General features: G+C 49.6%; 1 protein-coding gene across 8 annotated transcripts in view; it reads right to left on the bottom strand.

Moving 5' to 3' along the window:
• HECTD4 (HECT domain E3 ubiquitin protein ligase 4) overlaps positions 1 to 25,128 on the bottom strand; it is a 4,298,785-nt gene that overhangs the window by 2,871,506 nt on the left and 1,402,151 nt on the right. For all 8 annotated transcript variants that reach the window (XM_069619495.1, XM_069619492.1, XM_069619493.1 and 5 more), the window contains exons 30-32: positions 14,968 to 15,103; positions 14,701 to 14,842; positions 14,436 to 14,602 (exon numbers count right to left, since the gene is read on the bottom strand). In XM_069619495.1, coding sequence (XP_069475596.1) covers positions 14,436 to 14,602; positions 14,701 to 14,842; positions 14,968 to 15,103 — 445 coding nt within the window. The remainder of the gene's footprint in view (positions 1 to 14,435; positions 14,603 to 14,700; positions 14,843 to 14,967; positions 15,104 to 25,128) is intronic.

Raw genomic sequence — 25,128 nt, 5'->3', positions numbered from 1 at the left:
AATAACAATGGGGAAAGGCATGCCTCCTGGGGCACTCCACACGTTATAGTTTGTGGCCCAGAGGCACTGTCCCCCCCAGTGCACCTGTGACCGACGACCCTCCAAAAAGGCTCTCAACCAAACTATAGCATGATCGGAGAGGCCCCCAACAGTCTGCATTCTTTCAAGTAAAGTTTTATGATCTAGCAAGTCAAAGGCTGCTGATAAATCCAACAACATCAGCAGCCCTGACTTGCTATCTTCCAGCCTGGAAAGCATATAGGTCTGTAGGCCCAGAAGAGCGCACACTGTGCCATGGTAACTTCTGAAACCTGACTGCTTGGCATGCAAAATGCCTGCCATCTGAACATGGACCTGAAGCTGGATAGTTACTATCTTATATATAAGCTTAAGGAAGAACAAGGTGTTGGTGATTGGTCTAAGGTTTGCTGCATCAGTGGGATCAAGGCCCATTTTTTTTTTAGTAGCGGTGAAACGGCTACGTTCTTTATAGATTGAGGAATGACACCTGTTCGAAAGGAAGCATTGGCAAATCTACAAAGAAAAGGCGCAAAGAGTTCCTTATGTTCCAAAATAAGTTTAAATGGAAGCAGTTCGCCCAGACAATTGGTAGGATGCATAGACTTGAGAATTTTCAAGATGACAGCAGTAGTAGATGCTTGGAAAGTAAAACCTGCTACAGAACCTGGTAGAGTATCACTACTTGGTATGATAGTTGACTGAGGTTGTAGCGTCTTTATACAAGTATGATGTATCTCCAAGGGTACTGAGATAAGTGTTAGTATCGGCGACTAGGCTACTAGTGCTTCTAATTTGATTTTATTTTGGGCTTTTGACAGTTTATCTGCGAAGGCCTTCTGTACCCGATCGCAATCATCATCTGTCGGTTTTATAGGAAGAAAACAAGCAGTAGGTTTCTTCCAAGATCTAAAAAGGCAAAAAAGTTCCTTGGTCTCATCTCCAGCTGAACTAATTTGATTGTTGTAAAAGGTTTTCTTGGCCTCAACAATTTCTGCTTTATACTGTTTTTCTTTGCATTTCCAAGCTGACAAATTAGCAATAGATCTATCCTTCTGCCAGGTATGTTCGGCCTGCCTTTTGCTAACTCTAAGTTCTGCCAGGGAAGAGGAGAACCATTTGTGGCGATTTGGTAGATCTCTAACTAGTTTATCCTTCATTGGTGCATATTTATCAAGCATTTCAGTAATCTCCTGATTATAGTTATTTATGAGCATCTCCGGATCATCAGAGTCAGTTGTTTTAGTCATCAAGGTTTGCATACACTTAACCAAGATGGGCAAGGTGATATTTTTAAAATTACGGGCTTTGACTGTGTGTGTGGGTACATGCACTCTACGTGCTACAGCGGGAAGCAGCAAGGTACATGAAATAAAAAAGTGATCAGACCAAATACATGGTCTGGTGACAATGTCTCTAACTTGCATGTTATTACTGCCGATCCAATCCAATATGTGGCCCTTATTGTGTCTAGGGTCCACATTGTTGATATGACTTGGTGGTTGCTTAACATTTTTTCTAAAGCCAAAGCTTTTTTATCCCTTTTGTCCCCTTTCCAACAATTAAAATCTCCCAAGATGACTAAACCCGTATTGGTGGTCATCATGGGTGCAATAAAGTTAACAATGTCTTCATTAAAACTATCGGAACCTTCAGGAGGTCTATAGAGAAGGACTAAGTTCAAAGTAAAATTAAGATTAGAAGTAATTTTTACTTGTACAATATCACTACCAATTCATTCAATATTAGCCTCGTAAAAGCCTATTGATTTTTTGCATACAATAGCAACTCCTCCCCCAACAGTCCCTTCTCGATGTTTACCTAAGAAAACGTAGCCTGGTGGTGTTATCTGCTCTAGAGTAGGCCCATGTGAGTCAGTAAACCAGGTCTCAGTGAGACGCAACATCTAGATTGTGTTCCTGAATATAATCATGTATATCCAGTACATGTTTTACTGCCGAACGGGTATTCAACAAAGTAATAGTAATTGGGGAGAGTGCAAGGGAGGGTGCAAGAGACTGAATATCAGTCGTCTGAGTAGATGAGGCACGATTATTATTTATATAAGGTACATGGTCCTGTGAAAAGCTAAAGGCCTTACTTGAGCTTTCCATAGCGCTTATGGAACTGGGGGAGTCAGAGAAGCGGTATGGCACGTCAGCACGTCTCTGCACGGACCCGCACAGACTCGCAGTTCCGTTCGCGCAGGCGCGTTCGCGCGGAGGACAGAATAAGTGGCGAGCGCGGGAACTACAATCCAGCTGGGATTTGTAGTTCCGTGCCTTGTTTAGCTCGTGTGTAGTCTTGGGACCTAGCGTACACGTCTTAGGGCAAAAGCAATAAGTTCCAACCAATTTCCAAAGCAAGTCAATTAGCAGCAATCCAAAATAGGTTAAAAACGTATTAAATGCAGTAAGATTTAAAATTTAGCTTTTTTAAAAACACAACTTTCCTTTAGCCTATATTTAAACAGTGAATCAGTAGAATCAAATAGGATCAAGTAAAAACTCCCAGCGTGCAATTGCGGCACTTATACTATCTCTCGGTGAGTGTCACGCTGCAGGTGCAGAAAACACAAAGCATGTTTCTCAGCCTGGGCGTGGCTTAAATAGTCTCTGGGTATCCCAGGTGTCTCTGGGCTGAACCACACCCAAAAGACTAGACCGCAAATGCAGTTCTGGGAACCGAAAAATGTGGGGGCATCCATCTTGTCCCCATCAATGCACTACAAGTCCAATCCCCAATGTTATCCTATGGGAGTGAGTGAGACTGGTGCCAGAAGCGCCAAGTCTGACTCCAAGTGGGTCTTTGGAGGGATGGAGAGGCCCTTGAGGGCCATGTAGGTGATTGTGGCCTGGCTCCAGCCTGACCTCTTGGAGGGCTGGGGACATGAGGGGCAGGAATCATGACACCTTCCCATGGCTCACAGGACCAAAGTTCACAAAAAGCTGTGAGGTTTTCCAGAAACTCTTCATGTGGGCCACATAAAACTTCAGCGATCCAGGCACGTCCAGCGAGTGCAAAGTCCTTTCAGCGGGCGACAAAGGCGTTGGAAAAAACACAGGTAGCACAAAGGGCTTGTTAAGATGAAAGTCTGTTGGCATCTTGGGCATGAAGTAAGGTGGCTTACAGTATAGGGCCTGGATCTCACCTACTCCTCATGCAGAGGTGATGGCCACGAGAAAAGCGGTCTACCATGACACAAACTTCAGCTGAGCTGTATGCATAGGTTCGAATGGAGGCCCCATGAGCCTAGTCAGCACCACGTTGAGTTCCCATGCCGGGGCCAGAGCCTTCACAGGCAGGAACGAGTGGAACAATGCCTTGATGAATTCCTTGACCAACAGATGCAATCACAAGGAAGGTCGTCCTGGGGATCTCGTGTAGCAGAGTTAGCTGCCAGATGCACCTTGATGGAGGCGTGCTGCAGCCCCAATTTAGCCAAAGATAATAGGTACAGAAGCACCCGAGGGTTGATCTTCTGTGAACGGCACCAAATTGCGAATCGCTTCCATTTGAGTCAGTAGCATTTTAAAGTAGATGATGCCCTGGCCTTGGCGAGTACCTCCTTGCAGTCCCCTGGAAGATCATAGCCCCCGAACTCTAATGCTGCAGGTGCCAGGCCTTGAGGTTCAGAGACCCCGGGTTGTGGTGCAGAATTGCACCTCCTTCCCTCGCGAGAAGATCCGCGACCACAGGCAACTTGACCAGAGGGGACGCTGACATGCTGAGAAGGTCCAGGTACCAGACCTGCCTCAGCCATGCTGGTGCAACAAGGATCATCATGCTCTGGCACCGTCCGAGTTGATTGATGAAGCAACGGCAACAGAGGGAAGTCATACAGAAACAGGCCTTCCCAGGTGAATGAGAATGCATCCCCCATGTTCCCCGGTTGGGGGAACCTGCTTGCGAACCTCCGGCACTTGCTGTTCGTCGTCGTTGCAAAACGATCGATCTGGGGACTGCCCATTTGAGGAAAAACAAGTCCACGTGATCTTGCCGAAGCTCCCACTCATGGCAAGAGCGCAGCTCCCTGCTGAGAAAGTCAGCAACGGTGTTCTTTACTCCTTCCAGGTGAAACGGGATGAGGAACATCCCTTGGGCAAAGGCCAAGTGCCACAAGCCGTGCACCTATTTGGAGAGCGCTGGGGATCTGGTGCCCCCCTGCTTCCGGATGTAAAACATTGTGGTGGTATTGTCTGTGAAGACCCTCACCACTTTGCACTTGAGCAACGGCAGGAACGACTTGAGGGCCCAAAACATCACCTGTAGCTCCAGAACGTTGATGTGCAGCGCCTTCTCCACCGGCAGCCACAGGGCTCTGGCGTGAAGACGTCCGGTGTGGGCTCCACATCCTTCCATGGAAGCATTCGTCGTGACTATCTCCTGGTACGGGGGGCTCTGGAAATCCACACCTCCGGCAATATTGGAGCTCACGCCCTACCATCTTATCGCCTGGCGGAACTCCTCGTCGAGCGCAATCCTGTCCTGGAAGCTTCCGGACACTTGGACCCAACGGGCGTCAAGGAACTCCTGCAGCGCCTGCATCCGCAACCTGCAGAGCCCAATTGGGTATATGCACAAAGACATCATGCTGAGCAGTGACTTGATGGTCCTTACAGTGGCAATTTTCCGTGCCAACAGCCGTTGCACCTTACCCAAGATGGCAGATATCCTTTCTTCCGATGGTGACGCCAGGCACGACACTGTGTTGAGCCTGGATCCCAGGAACAGAGAGTCCTGCAATGAAGTTAAGCAGTGCTTTGCATAATTCACAGAGAACCCCAGTTCCGTCAGCAGGCAGATGGTCCGTGCCGTGTGGTCTACAGCGATGTCCTTTGACCTGGCTCGGGTGAGCCAATCGTCCAGGTAGGGGTAAACGTGGATCCCTTGCAGTCGCAGATGGACCGCCACTGGCGCCAAGCACTTGAAGCCTCTGGGTGCCGACTTTAGTGCGAAAGGAAGAGCCTTGAAATGATAATGCTTCCCTTGAATGATGAAGCACAGAAATTTGTGGTGGCCTTTATGTATGGGTACGTGGAAGTACGCATCCTCCAGATCCAACGACGACAGGAAGTACCCCTCCTCCAACTGGCCGAGCGCGTGCTGCAGCGTGACCATCCTGAACCTCTGGGACTTTATGTACTTGTTGAGACGTCGTAGATCGAGAAATGGCCTTCAGTCCCAGTTTTCTTTCTTACAAGAAAGTACCTTGAGTTTACTCTGGAGCCCCGGAATCGCTGTGGAACCAGCTCTGTCGCCCCTTTTCTTAACATGGCCCGAACCTCCAGCAGCAGCTGAGGGATGTGGTTTTTCTGTTGGGCCACCGGTGGTATTCGCGGACACTTCCGATGAAATTCCAAGCTGTGTCTGTGGGTGAGAGTATCCAGTACCCATCTGTTGGTGGAGATGGTTTCCCACATGCTGACTAAGTTCGCCAACTGGCCTCCCACCGGGATGCACGGGTGGGGGCCCGACATCCTGGCCAGTTCAATCTTGCTTGGATGTAGACAACGACAGAATCCACCCCCAAAGGCCTTAGATCGACCCCTGTTGGCTTCCTGAGCCGAGGAGCGGGAGGGCTGGCGGTAAGAGGAAGAGCCCCCGCTGGAACCCGCCGAAGATCAGATCTCTCCTGAGGAACAGGAGATCTGATCTTCGGCGGGCACATGCCGTCTCCGTGTCCGTCTTGATGGCCTGGAGGAATTCATCCACAGCCTTCCCGAACAGGTTGACCACGTCAAAGGGCACATCCAAAACCCTTGTCTGGACCTCCTGTCTAAAGTTGGTGGCCTTGAGCCAGCCCCGACAGCGAAGACCGACTCCGTTTCCCATCTGGCGGAAACCTGTTTCCGCGATGTCCAGGGCCACTGTGATGGCGTGGTCCGACGCCATCCAGCCTTCTTGAAGGATCGCCAATGCCTCTACCTGCTTTTTTTTCGGGGAGGAAGTCCAGTACAGGAGCCAACTTAAACCACAGCTCCCGGTTGTATCTGGCCACGATCACAACAGCATTGGCAGTCTTGATCGTCATCGCCGCCGAATAGATAACCTTTCTACCCAGAGAATCCAATTTCTTGAAGAAGACGCCGAGCACGACAATTTCTTCCTGGCAGCCACCGAGACCACAGAGTCTGGCAACAGTTTTTTTCTAGCCGGTCTCTGGTCGCTGGGGCTGTCGAGAGTTCTTCAGCAGAGCCAACCCTTCATCCCAAACATCGTCCTGGAGCAGGAACCGAAAGGATGGTCTTTCCCTTCACCTCCCGGCACTGATACAAGTAGCCTTCCTTCTTTTCCTCTGGCGTGAGCTGGAAAAGCTCAGATGCTCAGGCGATCATTGCATTGAAAGATCCTACTTCATCTGGCGGAGAGGCTCTGGGTGGTGGTGACAGGAGGGCCCCCCATCCCACTTTCATCATCCATGCCTGTTGCCACCATGTCTGACCCCGTCTCACTTGTGGCGATGGGAGGCATGGAGGTGTATGGTGCCTCCTCCTCTTCTTGGCTGGCGGTCCCCCCGGTGTCAACAGGGTGGCCAGAACTGGCACTGCTGGTGGAGTGGGTGGAGGAGGCTGTCGGCATCCTCGACAGTATCTCAGTGAAAGATCTTTAGGTGGTATCTGTTACGCTCACCTGGAATCCACGGGGACGCCACCCAGCCGTGGGGACTCTGGTATCCTTCTCTGCGATTCCCAGGTGTGACCAGCGGGGAAGTTCTGCCTGGAATACAGGTGGGCAAATGTTCAAGACTGGCCAACTGGGGTAGACAGCTCCCCACCACCACAAATGCCCGCAGCCCTTCTGGGCCTCTCCTCATCTTGTTGTTAATTCAGGTGTGCTCTCCATCCTGCCTTCTTGGCAGGGGCGCGTTGTCCTTTGTGGGCAAAAGCGATCTAGTTACTTCATTGATGCCGGCCCGTTTTGAGTCTTTCAGGTAGGTCTTATTGCTGTTGTATATTGTTGTTATTCTTGCATGCCTTTCTTGGTTTAATAAATGTCTCTTTCTCTTCCTTAGGTGTGCGGCGGAAGCCCAGTGTGATGCATTGGCTGAATTGGGTCTCGCCGGTAAATGATGGCGTGTAAAGAGCGCTATGATGCAGTAAGTAGGCGCTATGCGCAGCGCTATGATGCCTTGCCTTTGCTAACCTGTTGTCTTTTCTTTCTCATAGGTCGCGGTGCTCACCCGGTGTGTGGAATCCCGAGGTGATGCTGGTTGCGGGGCGACTTGCGAGGTAAGCTTTTCGGCACAGTTTGTTAAGTTGTAAAGTTTCTAATATCTTGTTTCTTCCTTTTTTGCAGATCCGTCGGTCCGGGAGATGCGCTGATCCTAGGAAGCTGTTTGCAGGAGCTGAGGGCTGAGGGCTGCTAACAATGAAAATTACAGGTAAGCTGCTGCTGCTAATGATGTCCTTTTGTCTCCTTACAGATGCTGTTCTTCTGAGGTTCGCGGGTACAGCTGAACACGATGAGCGCCACGTTGCAGGATTGCAAAGTAACGCGAAGCGTGTTATCCAAGTCGGGTGTGGTTTAAATAGCTTCAAGAAAGTAGTCCAGGTAAAGTAGTTCCTAGGCTACCACACCCAAAACATTATACCGCATATGTTGGCTGACACTTGAAATAAAGTAGTTCCCTAAACACAAGTCTTTATTAAGTATGAGCCTGGCGCCAAAGGCGCCAGGACCGGCCCCAAAAGGGCCTAGGCAATGGATGCCTAGGTTTATTGGAGAATAGAGCCAAGACACCTCCAGGCCCATGGGCTTGGCACAGGGGCTTCTGGATGTGGGTCGTGACAGTATCTGGGGTGTAGGAGCGCTAGCTTTGGGAACGCTAGGTCCAGGGCCCTCGTCGTCTTGGGGCCCTTCGTCGTCATCTCCATAGATGGCCGTCGGCGCCGTCGTGGGGTGATTACCCTCGCTGTTGTCATCCTGGATGGTGTGGACGGAAATTATCTCATCCTCATCAGTCGAAGAAATGTCCGTTCCCTGAAGGCCGTCACTGCCCCCCCGCCCCTTTCTTCGGGTCCTGAGGGGTCGGTCTCAGGCAGAGGTCCGGCATCCTCTTCTCTGGGGTCTTCTCAACGCTAGGAAATATTTCATAATTATATGTAATTTTCCCTCCATGTGTACACCCCCCCAAAACGTTTTGCTGCTGTTTAGACACCATAGACTGACTTTGCCAGAGAAGAACAGCTTCCAGCTGCACTCCTCTGGGCTTTCACTCACTTTTAATGGGGAAACTGACATGCCCTTAAGACAGTCAGTACTGGGAGACTTTGTTTTCCTTAGTCCTTTTCCAATGTTGCAACTTTTCTGCAACATGTAACAAGTACACAATGTACCTTCCAGTACAGTGTACTTGGGTCTGTAGTCATTTTCCAAAGGCCCTAGATACTCCGGATGGACTTTTTGTGAGATGCGCAGATGTGTCATGGACAGGGCTGGTGGCAGCTATATTTTCGCATAATTTTTAAACCTTTCCTTCCATGTTAACCACGTTTGGGATGAACGGGTGGCCTGGCTCCAAAATGGCTATGCCACAAGGTTCTTTGTCCTGTCCTTTGGCCATCTTGCCCCTTCACATTCCCCAGGTCGAGTCAACCCGGGTCAGACCTTATTTGGACATATAGTTTCCTGCGAAATGCCAAGCTTTCGCAGGCTTCTGCATGCCTTGTGTGTGTGCTTCCAGGATGTGGGCTGGGGTGCCTGTCCCCAATACACATCTTGGGTGCCAGAGAGTCTGGAGTGCTGTGAATGACTGGGACCACTGTGGTCCGTGATTGGTCCACGTATGGAGTGTGTGTTTGTGAGAAGATCTCCCATTGGGTCCTCTCAGTTTTGGCGCGAAGGGAACTTTGGATAAGAGGAGGCTGAAAACACCCATACCATGTCGATCTCTGCAGTTCTCACTGAACGAAGGATAGAATCCAAGTATCCTGAAACTAAGAAGCAGAGTCGAGGAACCGCTGGTGAACCGCTGGAAGATTTGGCACCCTGAGCCCGCAGTCGTCCCGTGGGACCCCTCTGCATCTGGTCGTCCTAGAAGGTCTGCAAAGACGCTTCAACCCATTAGAATAGTGGGACCAGCTATTCTCGACACCTTCATCAAAAACTGCAAGTAGGCTTTCTTGAAAGTGTCCCTGGGCCAACCAATGGGCTGACCAGCTTACCCAGTTGCTTTGCTCTGTCACTGCTGCCTTTTCAAGGAGGCCCTCGAAACTTGGTATATTGCTAGTTCTGTGTCCACGCACCCTCACACCGAATTTCGTACACTTGGCATTCCCAGGTCTGAAGTGACACAAGCGCGCCTGGACCGGAGCATTACCGGTTACCGTGTTGCCCTACCGCGGCAACGACCTTTGCAGGTGCGCTGCATTTGTGACCCTCTTGCCCCTGAAGCCTGCTGCAGTGAAACTGGGTTGATTCATCCACCGCAGTGTAGTAATCACCACTGTCCCGTTTGGGAATCATAACTGCATCTTCGGAACTTAAAGCCGCAGAGACGACCTTTTTGTCGTGTTCGAACAAGCTGCAAGTGGACTGAACGGCCGAAGTTTGGGTCCAAGTGCGCCTGGGACCGGTGAGTACTTCCAACACTAACCGCTGACTCCTAGCGCCAGGTCCCCTTTTTACACACGTGTGGCCCCTGAGGGTCCCTCTCCTTTCCACTGCTAGTGCAAACTAGCGACTCCATCCCGCACTCTGGAACTGCCTCTGCCTTCAAGTGGAGGTCCTCCCTGAATAGTGGGAACTTATTCTTCATCGCCTCAACCACCTTCCTGAGCTGCTAGAGACCCTTGAAGAGACCCCATATGGCCCACTGGAACAACCGCATGCGCTTGCATTGCATGTACTATTGAGCACAAGGCTCTGCTCTTCTTAGGATTTGGACTGCCTCTTAGGTGCGTTGTAGATGTCGAAGGGGCCAAAGACTATCTGCACTGCCTGTTTTCTCCCCATCTAGGTTGTGAACATATTTTGTGCATTTAATCCTTTGGACCCCATTGGTCTTGTATATACATTGTATTGATATTGTGGTGTTGGTTTACTTAGTATTGCTGTGATTCTTTTGCTATTGTCTGAGTTAGGCCTTGTAATAAATGTTTCTATATTTTTGATATAACACCTGTCTGGGAGTGATTTGTAAGTGTCTTTGCTCTGTGTGCTCATCGAGGTCTTTCAGTCACCCTCACCCCTCCTGAGACTTAGTCTTGACCGCCTGCCATAGCTAGCTTGATTGGTCTGGCTTGTCCAGAGGTTACCCTGTTCCAAGAAACTAGGCTGGCCTTCTGAACCTCTGCCCACCAGGTCAGAGTTCAAAAATCCATCTTAACACTCCAAGCCTCCCTCCTCGGAGGAAGAGACACCCTGCCGTCGCTGGGGTACCGTAGGCCAGGTCAGCCCCTATGGCCTTCGAGAGTGGCGCCACCACCAACTCGATGGAGGGCAATATTTCACCTGGTGCACCTGGGCCTTCATGGAAAGGCCGGATCCTTTGTCTGGCTTGGCCTTCTCCTTCACGGCCGTGTCGGACACCTTGTCTACCTTGGTCTCCACCGTTGCAGGTGGGTCGGACACTGCACCCTGCTTGGCCTTCTCTGGCTTCTCTCTCAGCTTCCACGGGGTAGCCGACTTCCTTTTACACAAAGATCCAGAGTGGTGATTGCAGATCGATGCAGATAGGGACGACGATCGCGCCCTGACAATTGCGGGACCCGCAGCAGCAGCGACCCCGACGGAAGCGGTCTCGCTGTGCTTGGCCTTGAGTTGGGCGCCCTCATAGGACTTAGAAGTCCGCTCAGGTTTGCCCGATACGGAAGAGGCACGCCCCTGGGTACCACCCGGAGTAGAGCCCGTGGCCTGCAGCCACGACTGCCCCATTGGTGTCGATCCTTCAACGTGCGCTTCGTGAAGCCACGGCAAATCACATAATCTTCCTCCTCATGAGTCTGGTGCGGGAAATACAGACACTGGGAATGCTTGCCGTCCATGTACACATTCCGCAAACCTCAGCAAAGCTTGAAGAGGGAAGCGCCATCCTTCTCGTCTGACATGATCCACACGGTGTAGGCTTGAAGAATCTTCTGGAAGCCTCCAAGAAGAACACTCGATGTAAACAGCCCTTGAGGGGCACTGAGAAAAACTGAAAAACTGATCCCCGTTAGTCGGAAGCACAATCGATGAAGCACACAGGCTCGATTGAACGAAAAATAGAGTTTAACTATCAAAAAGCAAAAAACACAAAAAAGTTAAAAGACCGAAACACAAGGTTTTCCAACACACTGAAGATTGCTGCCAGAGGAGGGGCTTAGGTAGAGGACAGTCATTGGCTGGGGTAGTATGACCCAGTGATTGGATTCCCAGCCTGACGACAGGGAATATTCATGAGCATGTAAATCCATGCCAGACCCCGTGCTGGAGAACTCTTTATTTCTTCTCGAGCCTGTCCCCCTTGGGTGGAGCGGTGCTCAGATCCTTCATTAGGGCCAGGCCCTCACCCCAGATATCACCCAGCAAGGGGACGGACATGAACTCACGATGTTGATAAAGGAATCCTTCCTTTTTGGACTCCTCAGGCACCAGATGGAAATGTTTGGAGGCCATGGACATTGCGTGGAATGAGTCGATTTCCTCCAGCAGAGAGGCCCTGTGCAGTTGATCTCCACCCACTGGTTCCCCATCAGCTGGTACGAAGTCATCAGCTTCGTCAGTGTCTGTCACCGTATCTTCCGTAGCCATGCCCCTGTCAGTGTGTGTGGTAGGATCCCCAGTCAGGGTCATGTCCCGGGGTGTAGGCGGTTGTGTCAATTAACGCCTTGGACCAGGAGGGTCCTTTAACCTGCGCTTGCGCAGTGGAGGGCTCCCAGCAAGCAGTCTTGGGGGACTTCTAGATGTAGCAGGGTCTGGTGTGGGCAGCAGTCTGTTGAATTTCTGTGCAGCGTGGTCAGAATGTCCCTGGGCTGAGGCGTGGAAGGAATGAAAGGTGAAGGCTCTGGACTGGTGTGCCTCTTCTGGCGAGGGGTTAGGACTGGGCTTGCATCGTGGTGACCCACCCACAGACAGGGGTCCCTGACCCCCTTTGTGGTCCAAATAATAGTCTTCAGGCAGACTGTTGTCACCCTCATCGGAGCTTTTATAAGTCTGTACCGGTCTCACCGGAACAGCCTTGGTTCAGTACTCTACACTTAGGGTCTGTAGGAGTCTTATCCATTCCCCTCTTTGGAGACTTCTGGGGAGGAGCGGCTGTTGTCCCCATTACCTTCAATGGAGCCATGGCAGCCGCCCTATGCCGTGGTGGTAAGAACACCCATGGGGCGGCCTTTGCTGTGAATGGACACTACAGAAGTAGTGGTCATTGACAGTCGTTGACGGGATCGTAGCAGGAGACTTTGTCAACGTTTATGACAAAGTTGTTTTGGCCGGTTGAGCTGTCGATGCCGTCGCCAAGGGGGGCAGCAAAGGGCCACCTTTGGATCTCTCCTTCGTCGCCTTGTCTGCTGATGGTAAGCAGAGTTTTGAAGGAGTCAAGTGTTGGTGACGGCGACCGTGTTCTTCCCGAGCTGGTACCCGCAGCAGCAGCAAACCTAGTGGGATCAACGATGTGCAGCCTTGTCTTCTTTTGGACTGCCGAGGGCAGGGCATCCTCAAAGGATCTCAACCTCTTTTCTGAGGGAGTTTGTTCATGGGACCGGCCGGACCTGGGGGAAGCACGACCATGTCTGGAAGCAGAGTCAGAGGCCTTGCCCAATTTGACTGATGCTGCCAGACTGCTGTAGTGATCCTTCTTTGACTTTTTCGAAAATCCACACCAGCCCTCGCATCCCTCCTCATCGTGGTCCAGATGCAGGCAATATAGACATTTATTGTGTCGATCTACGACAAACACGTTCCTCAATCCACATTTTGTGCAGAGTTTAAAGAGGCATCTCTCTCTTCTCCTCGGTCATGGTAGAAAGGTGCGAAATAGGCCCAAGTCTGAGCCTTCTCGAAACTTGATGAAAGAGCCACGATGTAGTGTGATCTTGGCCGACAGCGGGTCACTGCTACTGGTAGTCGACCTCTGGTCGAACGATTTGACAAAAGTCGGTCAAAAACTTTACTGAAATTTGCAGAAAACTTGAAATATGAAACAAATAGTTCAGAGAGCACTAAGATGACTCCCAACACTGAAGCGTGCTGTAAAAATCTGAATATGGCCTAACAGGGTGGAGCTTAGGGCGAGGACTGTCATTGGACGGGGCAGTATGACCGAACTGACAGTGATTGGTTTAGTGGAGAAATATAGTTTTCAAGCTAAAGTGAAGCTGTTTTTTCTTTCGCCAAGGATTTCCAGCCTGACGACAGGGAATAATCATGAGCATGTGAATCCATGCCAGACACCATGCTGGAGAAGAAGGGGTGACTGAAGGGATAGCAGGATGGAAAGGAGGTGGGTGGAGGGCTGATCTACCGCATTCTCCTGAGATGTTCTCCCCTGTCCCCAGAAGGGGGAGTCTCTCCCCATGAGATCCTCACGTTATGTACCACGTTCAGGGGAACTATCGGGTAGTGGCTTTACCTCCATGGCCTCATGGGAAGGGGCTCCCGCTCGGGGAGAAGCAATGACATCTCAGGATTCAACACAGTTGCCCGTTTCCAAAGGTTTGGGAAGGCATCACCACACCCTAAACATAACACTAGGATAAACACTGCCTGGGAGCAAACAACGCGAGGCAATACAACACCCCAGTGATAAAAGGGAGAGATGGCCTTAAAGAAAAGTATTCCTGCACTGCCTATAGGCAAAACAATATCCTACAAGGTGTGACATTTGTCAAACCTACTTATAAGTGCAGGGGATGGAGCGCATATGCCAACAGTTGGGAAGGTGGGAGAGAAGGCCAACAGAAACATTCAATTGTTGGCTGCTTGCTTGCTACAGCTAACAAGTGTACTTGTTAGCCTTGTGAAGTATCGTCTTTGCAAGACTGCTTTGTTGCTTTCTTGAAAAACATGCCTATTACGCTTAGCAGTTTATCAGCACATTTTGTGACCTAATATATTTAAAACGGTTAACCTGCGGTATGCAATTTTTTTTAAAAAAAGAGTATATTATTCAACAAAAGGCTGCTTGAATTCGGTCTACTAACAGAGCTACCTCTGTTGAAAAATCACCTTAGTGGGGAAGCAAATCTATCCCTCTTTGATTGCATGCTAAAGGAATATTTCAAAGTCTTGAATTGAAAAGGCTTGCATAGTTACATTGTCTCATCAATAATGCAATAAAGCGGACATTCGTACTGTAATGTGTTAGACACATTTACTTCATCACTGCATCATGTAAATGAAAATCTCATTGTCCAACTAAGAGTTACTTAAAGTACACAAAGTAGTTGCCTTTGCCATCTCAATATTGTTGCATCTGAAGAGTATTTTCTTACCGTGGTCCTCCTTGAAGTACCATTGTTACTGGTCCCACAAGATGTGTAACGCCTCCAACCCTAACAGCTGCTGTCAGGAGCTCTCTCATGTGTACCAGTGCCTGCTTCCTGGTATTACCACGGCGCCATCTTGTTTGTGCAGCTAAAAGGAAGCTACTGCTAGATACCTGAAAAAAACAAACTACCATGAGTATGCAACAATACAACACCCTAGTATTGTAAAGCTCAGAAAAATAATTCCAATTCATCCTTTAGTATGACATACCGCTTGGTCAGGATTTGTCCCAATGAATGCAAACAATTGTCCAAGCAAGACACTGTATGTAGGCTTGTCCCTGCTATCTTCAATTGCTAACGACTGTAGAAAAGTGAACGAGCTACTTCTGTGGCTTGTAACATTGCGTCTCCTGCATGGAAAAACACCTTTTAATGGTAATTTGAAATCTTATAACAAATGCACTACATTGCAGACATTATTAAAAGGTACAGGGAATTTATCAGATACAGAATTAAAAAAAACAGGTTCAGATACCTTGGGTTTGATCTTGTAAATTCCAAGTCTTCATTTCCAATCATTTCCAAGTCAGAAGGGGCCGACATGCTGCGAAGGAATACAGGCTGTCGAACAGCATGCAATATCACCTTTGTTTCAGACACTGATTTACAAGCTGTAATAAAAAACATGATTTGTTGTGCTTGGTGTAAGAGCGAAGTTTTGCAGTGAAAACACGATGCTCCTTTAACGTCTTTATTGCTCATCAAAAAGTATTCATGAAAGTTATGGTAATTACATGATATGACTTAAAAAAGTTACATTTCATCGTATGGACTTGTAGACTATTATCTCAACTGTATACAATAGAAATGCATACCATAAAGGTCATGTTCACGAAACAGACATTCTTTAGGGTTACTATTAGTATTTCAGATTTTTCAAAGCTCTTAACTGCTAAATTGACGACAGCTGCAAATGCACAACCAGATTTTGAAGACACTGTTCCTTCATTATGTAATATCTTAAAACAATATTTCTTTGTGTCAAGAATAAGCAGGAACCATTGCACGACCGACAGCCCATATATTTAGCAACCCTGCTCAAAATGTACACCGTTGCGCAAACATACCCCCAAACATCTCTCGCTTTTCCTCCCATGGGCCAATGTAATTAGGGATTATTGAGAATAGATTAATAGCTTAACAGAACAATAAGCGAACAAAAGGTCATGTCTTTCAAGGAGTTTAAATAGTTAATCATACTTTCCAAACCTGTAATAAAACAATCCTGCGAGTTGTGATGCAGCTTATTTCCATCATTCTGAAATTCTACATCAACATGGTCTAGTGTTGAAAGTATAAGCTTTAGAATGGATATTTCAGTGTATTGTGTGGCTACTGTGTGTGTTGTAGTACCAAGAGAACAGAAATCACAAGACACTCCCTATCCCCGGATATGAGAGGGTCAAGTCAGAGGGGGCTGAGATAGTCAAGCCGCTACATGGTGTGCCTCCTAGAGTGTGAATAGAGATGTATTCCCTGGACTCATCACCCCCTCCAAGAAGCATTATTATACTTTTCCCTTGGAGGACATCAGAACCTCAAACATCTGGGCAGACCGTCACAGATTGCGGAGCAGGATTAATCAACATTGAGCATTCAGCGTAACAAACCTACCTGTGTTTTGGAGGAAAAGGCAAATTAAACACTGTGCAGTTAGGTGTGGACACTGCACCCACTCGCTCAGCCGTGGAGAGACAAGCATGCATATAGGAAATTTCAAGATGGCGAAGATGGGACATAATTGCGGAAACAGCAATTGAGAGTAATAAAATCAATTAACCTCCTAACAAATAAGAGGAGGGGAAGAATAAATGCATACAGAGCCAGTTAGAGAAACAACAGAGAAGGGAGTAGTTTCTTACCTGTAACTCCATTTCTCCAGCGTTGGTATCTTTCATGGATTCACATGCTTAGAATATTCCCCGTCGTCAGACTGGGAACCCTCGGTACACATATATAGTCGTTTCCTATAGGAAAAAACTTCCGACACTTGTGTGTCCTATTCACATCTACGTCCTCTTTGGGGCCGTTCACGCATGCCCCGTAGGACGTAGCGGTATAAAAGCCCCGCCCCCGCGGGTCCCATCAGATTTCGGCCCCTCCAAAGTAGAAAGGGGAACCTGCTTATGCACATATCTCGCACATTGCATTCCGGGGAGGCTGGTGGGCGCATGTGAATCCATGAAAGATACCAACGCTGGAGAAATGGAGTTACAGGTAAGATACTACTCCCTTCTCCAGCATTGGATCTTTCATGGATTCACATGCTTAGAATAGATTGTATAGCAGTATCCTAAAAGAAGGAGGTGAGAATGCAATGTAACATACACTACAAAAAACACCCCAAAACCTAATATATATAGGCACGTAGGCAGCAACATATTTTCCAATATATACATATTCATATTACATACATATATATACCTATATTGCTCAAAACAGACACACTAACGAACCAGAATAGGCAAGGCAAAAGACAAAAGCTTAACCGTTTTTGGCTTACCTCATTGAAACAGATGGCGCAGAACTGCCCTTCCCATCTGTACCTCATCCGCGTGCTGCCTTTCCAGGCAGTAATGGCGTGTAAACGTGTGTGGGACAGACCATGCCGCCGCCTGGCAGATGTCTGTCAGAGGAATTCCTGCCCATAGAGCCGCGGAGGAGGCTGTCGATCTCGTGGAATGGGCTCTAGGGCGTCCTTGTAGGGGTCTCCCAGCCTTGGAGTGACTAAAAGTAATTGCCGAAGAGACCCAACGAGCCAGGCTTTGCTTGGAGATTGCCCTTCCTCTCGCCGACGGACCGTAGGCAATGAACAACTGTCTGGTAGTTCGGATATCTTGCGTCCTTTGCAGGTAAAATTTTAACGCCCTTTTGACGTCCAGAGTATGAAGGGCTTTTTCCGCCGCCGACGACGGGGACACAAAGAAAGTAGGAAGGACCAGGGTCGAGTGCTTGTGATAGACTGTCGGTACTTTCGGTATGAAAGTAGGGTTAGATGATAAAATTACTTTGTCCTTAAAGAATCTCATATATGGAGGATCTATGACCAATGCCTGTAATTCCGATATTCTCCTAGCCGATGTAATGGCAATTAAGAAAGCCAGTTTCCAAGATAGGAACTGCATGGATGAAGAGGTCATTGGCTCAAATGGAGGCTTCATTAAGGCAGACAACACCACATTTAAACTCCACGACGGTGGGAACCGCTTCGTAGGGGGGAAAGTTCTAAAGAGACCCCTCATGAAATGTTTCACCAGTCTGTCACTGAATAATGGTGAAGACTGTCTCCTCCTCGTAAACCTTGAAATGGCCTCCAAGTGCACTTTGATGGACGACGATGACAGCCCACTCTCAGCTAGGTGAAGAAGATACGGAAGAATTTGCTCAGGAGTTACTTCTAAAGGCTGAATTTCGTGCTGTGTTTGACACCACGTACAGAACCTTCGCCATTTGCATATGTATGATTTGTTAGTCGAAGGGGCCCTAGCCGCCTGCAGAATTCTCCGGCAATCCGACGAGACTTTCAAGCTGCCGAACTCTGAAAAGTCAGGAGCCATGCTGTTAAGTTGGGGCTGTCCGGATTGTGGTGCCACACCGTTCCCTTGTCCCTGGACAGTAGGTTTGGCACTTTCTGGAGAGTTATAGGCTGTTCCAACGACAGATGTAGGAGGTCTGAAAACCATGGTTGTCTCGGCCAATACGGTGCCACTAGGATGACCCGGCATTTGTACCTGCGAATCCCCTGGATTGTCCTCCGTATAAGGGGGAGCGGAGGGAAAGCGTACAGGAATTTGTCCGTCCAAGGAAACGAGAACGCTTCCCCCAGGGATCCTTTTTGAGGCCATCTGCTCGCGAACTGTTCGCATTTCCTGTTTTCTTTCGTTGCGAAGAGGTCGATTGATGGGGTCCCCCACCTTTCGAAGATTATTTGTAGCTGACCGGTGTCCAGTTCCCACTCGTGTATTTGAGCCATTGTCCTGCTCAGGGAATCCGCTTGCACATTCTTCACACCCGGAAGATGGTAAGCCACTAAGGATATGTTGTGTTTCAACGCCCAGTGCCAGATCTTTTGAGCTTCCGCCGAAAGGGTCCTGGATCTGGTGCCGCCTTGCTTTATCAAGTAGAACATGGCTGTCGTGTTGTCTGTCAGCACTCTTACTTTTGATCCTTTGATATGTGGAAGGAATGATTTCAAGGCCCATCTCACTGCCCTCAGTTCCAGCACGTTGATGTGTAGGTGCGATTCGGTCGAAGACCATCTGCCCTGGGTTTGATGATTGTTCATGTGTGCTCCCCAGCCTGTCAGGGAGGCGTCCGTGATGATGGTGTTCTGAAATTCCGGCTCTTGTAAAGGAACCCCTCTGTCCAGGTTGTGAAAGATTTTCCACCATTGGAGGGATCTGATGACACCCTCGCCGTCGACGGTTATCCTGTCTGACCACCGGCCCGTGGCCTGCTTCCATCTGTCCGACAGGCACTCCTGTAGAGGCCTCATGAACAATCGGCAGTTTGCTACTAGGTGGATGCACGAAGCCATGGAACCCAGGATTGCCACATATTTTCTCACGGAAAATGTGCTCTGTAGGCGAAGTCGACTCGTCAGTTGTTCGATCTTCAATATTCTGTCTAGGGACGGTTTCACTATTCCCGAGTGGGTTTCGAATTGAGCTCCCAAGAACTTCAAGCTCCTTGAGGGCTTTAGAGAAGACTTTTCGAAGTTCACTGCGAACCCCAGTCGTTGCAGAAGCTGTAAGGTGGCTTGTACGCTGTCGTTGGTCGACGCTGGGGAGGATCCCCTCACAAGCCAGTCGTCGAGGTACGGGTATACATGATGCCCTCCCTTTCGCAGCCAGGCTGCCACAGGTGCCAAACATTTTGTAAACGTTCTTGGGGAGGACTTTAGACCAAATGGGAGCACTGCAAATTGGTAGTGTGTCTGACCTACCATGAACCTCAGAAACCTCCTGTGTTTTTGACACACCGGAATGTGCAAGTACGCGTCCTGTAGATCTGTAGATCTAGTGACGCCAAAAAATCGTCCCTTTGGACAGATCTGATCACCTCCTGCAGTGTAAGCATTTTGAATTTTTGACTCTGTAGGGTCTTGTTGAGGTCTCGCAGGTCGAGAATAGGGCGCCATTTTCCGTTTGGTTTCTTTACCACAAACACCGTGAGTATACCCCTAGGCCTTTCTGCGATGCAGGGACTAATTTGATGGCGCCTTTCTGTTACTTCCTGCCGCAAGATGTTTAGATGTGGCTGGGATAGGTGTATTGGTGGACATTTTGGAGGTTTGCATTTGAACAGTAGGGAATGTCCGTACCTCACAGTGTCCAAAACCCACTGATCTGTTGTGATGGTCTCCCATTCCTCGATGCAGCTTGACACTCTTCCTCCCAGAACGGTACGCTTCCCGTCATTGTTGGTCTTTCTGTTTGCTCGTCGACGACGAATAAGTTGGTCGTCTCTTGGAAGACTGGAAGTTTCTGCGCCGGCTTGAGGTCTGAGAGGCGCGTCTATATCCTTGGGAAGGATACGCTGATCTACCAAAAGATCTATCCCTGGTTGCTGAGAATCTTGAGTTTCCAGATGCTCCTCTAAAGGGACGAAAAGAACGAAAGGGCTTACCGCTCTGGAGAGAACCCAACGAGCGTGCTGTATCTGAGTCCTCTTTCATGCCCTTCAAGGCCTCGTCCACCTTTTCTCCGAAAAGAAGATCACCTTCGAAGGGCATGTCCAAAACTTTATACTGTACTTCGGGTCTGAAGTTGGTGCACTTAAGCCAAGCCTGGCGTCTTAGAACAACTCCGTTATTTATTTGTTTAAAACCCGAATCTGCCAGGTCCACCGCTATGTTAATAGCATGATTAGATGCTTCTTCGCCTTCTCGAACCAGGGACATAGCCGTTCTTCTATGTTCTTCCGGGAGGTGGTCCAGAATAGGTGCCAGTCTGTGCCACATCTCCCTGTCATATCTGGCCACAATCGCCAGGGAGTTAGCTGCTTTCATCGTTGAGGCCCCCACAGAAAGAACCTTCTTACCAAACACGTCTTGGCGCCTCGCCTCATTATCTGGAGGGGTAGAGCATTTATGTTGGGCCTTTGCTTTTCTCGTCGCCGCCGACGACACCACCGAGTCCGGTGTAGGCTGAGCCGAAAGACACTTCGGTGTAGAGTCTGGTACTTTAAATTTCTTTTCAATGCAGCCTTTGACAGCAGGCTCAGAAAATGGGTGACGCATGGTCTGAACACCTTCTTTCCAGACATGGTCTAAAATGGGTATTGAGAATATTGAGCGTCTACTCTTGCCCATATGGTCAAAAAGAAAACAGTCCTTTTTCTCCTCCTGTTGGACCAGGCCAAACTCCTTGCACGCTTTTTCCATCATGGAATGAAAAGCACCTATATCGTCGGTGGTGACGGATGAGTGGGACTCTTTGGTGTTTCCATTTCCACATCCGACACCCAGGATGGATCCCTAGATGGTGAGAGGGATATATCTGACGCTGACCCATGGTCAGATAGGGAGTCCGAAAGCTCACCTTCCTCCTGGACTGCTGGAACAGGTGGAACCCCGATCGATCTGGTCGGGCGGCGTGAAGGGCCGGGCTCGTCGACGGGGGGGTGTCGACGGTACAGGTGGGAGCCTTTCGTCCAGCGATTTCAGCAGCGAGTGTAAGGAGGACAGTACCTCCATGGACAGGGTCGCCTGAGAGCTTGGAGGTTGAGTAAACACCTGAGAGCAGGTTGTTCCTGATGGAAACCTGGCTCATAGACCGAGGTCCTCAGGGCTCACAATTCTGAAGCCGTCGTCTTCTTTCAAGGCAATTGACGCTGCCTGTTCCTGTAGCAATGTGTCAGGCAACCCCATATCGAATACTTCTGGTCTCCAGGCCAGAACTTCCGTCGACGAGGACATCGTCGCCGAGGTCGTCGCTGGGTTGATGACCGGTGAAATCGACTGCGTCAGAGGCAGTGAGGACACCGACTGGTTTGTCGTCGTCGACGTTGGGCCTGCAGGTGGTTTAGGCGGTCCCGCTTTCACATGGCTCTCCCTGCGTTTATCCGAATCTCTACTCGTGGCTGATCTGTGTTGATCGCCCGAGGAGGATTTAGGCCTTTCCTTTCCTTTCTTCGACGAAGTTGACGACAATGTCTTTCTTGCAGAGTCTTTAGAAGAGTCCTTAGAAGAGTGACTTCGTGGAACGTCCTTTTCCACAGGTCGTGACTTCTTAGCCGGAGGTTCCGACGAAGTTGGGCATCGAGGGGCTCCTGATGTTTTCGCAGAGGCCACGCTGCGCACAGAGCCCACTTCTGACTGAGGGTACGCTCCCGCACTGTCATTTAACCAGGATACCAGCCGTCGATTTCGATCCTTCAGGGTTTTCTGGGAAAAACCTTTACATATTTCACACTGGTCTGCCGAGTGGTGAGGGTGGAGGCAATAAATACAGTCTAAATGGCCGTCCCCCTCGTAAACCTTCTTCAATCCACACGTGGCACACGGGCGAAATAGAGGTTTTCCCGACATTCCGAAAAAAATTAAACTCACAGGAGTTCGACAATTCGAAAAATCTAGCAGTAGAGACTACGCGAGGAGATCCCACTATCTTTGGAGACGGTTGAAATCTGACGGGACCCGCAGGGGCGGGGCTTTTATACCGCTACGTCCTACAGGGCATGCGTGAACGGCCCCAGAGAGGACGTAGATGTGAATAGGACACACAAGTGTCGGAAGTTTTTTCCTATAGGAAACGACTATATATGTGTACCGAGGGTTCCCAGTCTGACGACGGGGAATATTCTAAGCATGTGAATCCATGAAAGATCCAATGCTGGAGAAATGGGCAATCAGAGAACTCAAGTCACCCCAGGTAAACACCAATTCTGTGGTGATTTACAAACATACTCACCGATTCCTGGGGAAACCGGTAGACCGCTACCTGGGCCAAGTTAGCTTACTTGCTGTCAGCCAAAAAGCAAACGCTATATATGTTACAAGGCAGAGATCACGCTGCCAGTATCACTGGTGTGCAGGAGGTGGAGCACACTTGACTCTCCAGAAAGAATCCGATAGATGCCTCTAGGAGGTTACTGATATAGATTTTCTGGTAAAGGCCTTTATTGAGGGAGGAGCAGTACTCTTACCATATATATATGAAGCCACCATCCCAAACGCAAAGACAGGTTGGAGGCAGGGCGGAGAGAAAGATTGTTTGTTTAAGTGCCCAAGCACTGGGCTTGTCATAAGCAACCAGGAGACTTTGTACTTGAAGTGGATAGAGGTACATGGTAGGAGTGAAGAAAACATTCACCAAAAAGACTGCAGGCAGGTCAAGGAGTAACTAACCTCATCCAGGGGCGCAGGATAAGTGGGTGCTCCGGGGCCTGGTGTTTTTTTTTTCAGCCGTCCGCCCTCTCCCCCCACTCCCTGGAAAAACCGAACGTCTACGCCCCTAGCCTCACCTGACTGACAGAGGGTCTGAGGACTGGGCCTTGTTATAGGGGCCAGGGGTTCAGGCCCGCTCTTGTAGAGGGCTCCTGTAGCAGGCCCTCTGCCCAGTGTTCACTCTGCTGCAGCGCTACATTAAGACACCGAGGCAGGGTCATAGATGGTAATTGACTGGCGTACAGGCGCACCTTTTATTAACATGATGACACGTGTACCACGTGTCACTACACGTGACATAGCATGAGCCCAGGAGGGGCTTAAGTCACAACATCCCATATTTATATAAAATAAATGAAAGGCAAACCCAACTTAACACACAATACATACTATAGCTACTTGAATACAGACAACGTTTCCTTTGGCTGCAGCCAGTTTAAGCCCACTAGACCAACGGTGGCACAGCACCAAGATCCAACATTGTCCACTGGGGGACGCAGCACTGTATACATTTACACACTGTGGGGGTGTGGGCAACAACGTCCCCCTTTCTCTGAATCAATTTTAAGCCAACTAGCCATGCCGGAGCACAGCATTAAGGGGACATACCTGTCTAGTGGGAGAGCGACTTAAAGAGGGGCGATTTGTATCAGTCCTTGAACAGAACGTCCTTCGATCGCATGCAGGCAAAGCTGCACCCGTGTTATAGCGGGCCATCTCTGCTCTGGGGTACCAGTCCTTGAATGGCAGTAGTCTTGTCCACCCAATACTAGCAAGGTGTTGAAGCTGGCTGGTGGCAGCAACCAGGGGGAGGCAATGAAGGGCCTCCAGCAGGACTCTCGGCAGGGAGAACAGTAATGAAATGACAGGGACAGATCCGCTCTTGGCCCACGCAGAGGGGCCTCGAGGATAGGCAAGGTCCAAGTGTGGTGATGGTGGGACAGACTGACCTTCTCCTGGCCCACGCTACCCAGCGGCCCCGCAAGGATGGGCAAATCGATGGGAAATAATGCTCCAGCATCTCCGGCAGCATCGACCCTGAGTTCAGGCAGGTCCTCCCTGGTATGGCCAGCGGTTGTCTGACAGGGCCTGGCAGATATGGTGATATTTCGTGGCAGCAGTTCCGGGTCTTACTGCACCCTTCTTTAACCACCCCTCCCCCCCCAACCTCCCAGGCAGGAGGCATTACGCATAGATGTGCCACGGCAGGTGTTGCCGCACCTCTCTCCTCCACGTAGAAGCAGTGTACCCTCACTGCAGCGGTGGCCCTTACTGCGGCACACCCGAGCCGTGATGTGGCAGTGTTTACCGCGCCGCTTCCCTCTCTCCCTCCCAGGCAGGACTATCGGCGCATCCGGCAGCTCAAGCCAGCCTGCAGCGGGACCTCGGCATGTCGACTGTTGACAGCATTGATCCAATATTCATTTTCTTCTTTTCGTGCTGCACGCCACCCACCTTAAGCGGGATTTCCTCAGCAGGACTGAGGGTTTTCAGGTAAGAACCAACCAGAAAAAGTGTACTGCTGGCCGGGCGCTGACAACTGCATGCGCCGTCACGCCAGGTCTGAACACCTCGTCGCCAGTTGTTATAGGGGCCGGGGGTGCCGGCCCGCTCTTGTAGTGGGCTTCAGTGGCAGGCCCTTTGCCCAGTGTTCACGCTGCTTTAAGAGGCATGGTCATGGATGGTAATTGACTGGCGCATGGGCGGCCGTGCGCGCTTTTATTAACATGGTGACACTTATGCCACTTGTTACTGTACACATGACTTAGCACGAGCCCAGGAGGGGCTTAAGTCACAACAGCCCGTTACAAGCAACCCTAAGGCTCTTTGCATTTGCAAAAGCAGGGGAAAAGCAGTGACCCTTAAGCCAAACAGTGAGAAAGAAATAGAGAGACTGTAGTGTCAGGACCTTGCTTAAGGATGAAAGATCTGGGGGTGCTGTTGCACAACCGAAGAATACAGACGTGAATATTGGCGCTCTGTGCTATGCCCTTGAATATCCTAATATAAATATCCTTTTTCCCTCACTATGCGCCCATCACATTGACTGGATCGGGAGCTGAAGGTGTGGATTACATTCTGCTATAAGTTAGCCCGCTGGAACTTGTCCTGTTCTTGTTTAGACACGAGCTGATGAAGCGGCCTCCCACATCTCGGAAGAGGCACCATTTTGATTGGCTGCGTGGACCAAAAGCGACTGCTCCAAGCCGCGACTGGCTTCCCCACCTTCTCGCTCCGTTAAAGAAG

Source organism: Ambystoma mexicanum, chromosome 10 (assembly GCF_040938575.1).
Source record: "Ambystoma mexicanum isolate Mex_15411 chromosome 10, UKY_AmexF1_1, whole genome shotgun sequence".
NCBI lineage: Eukaryota > Metazoa > Chordata > Amphibia > Caudata > Ambystomatidae > Ambystoma > Ambystoma mexicanum.
Note: the sequence above shows the minus strand (reverse complement) of the source record. Positions and strands in the feature narration are given on the sequence as shown.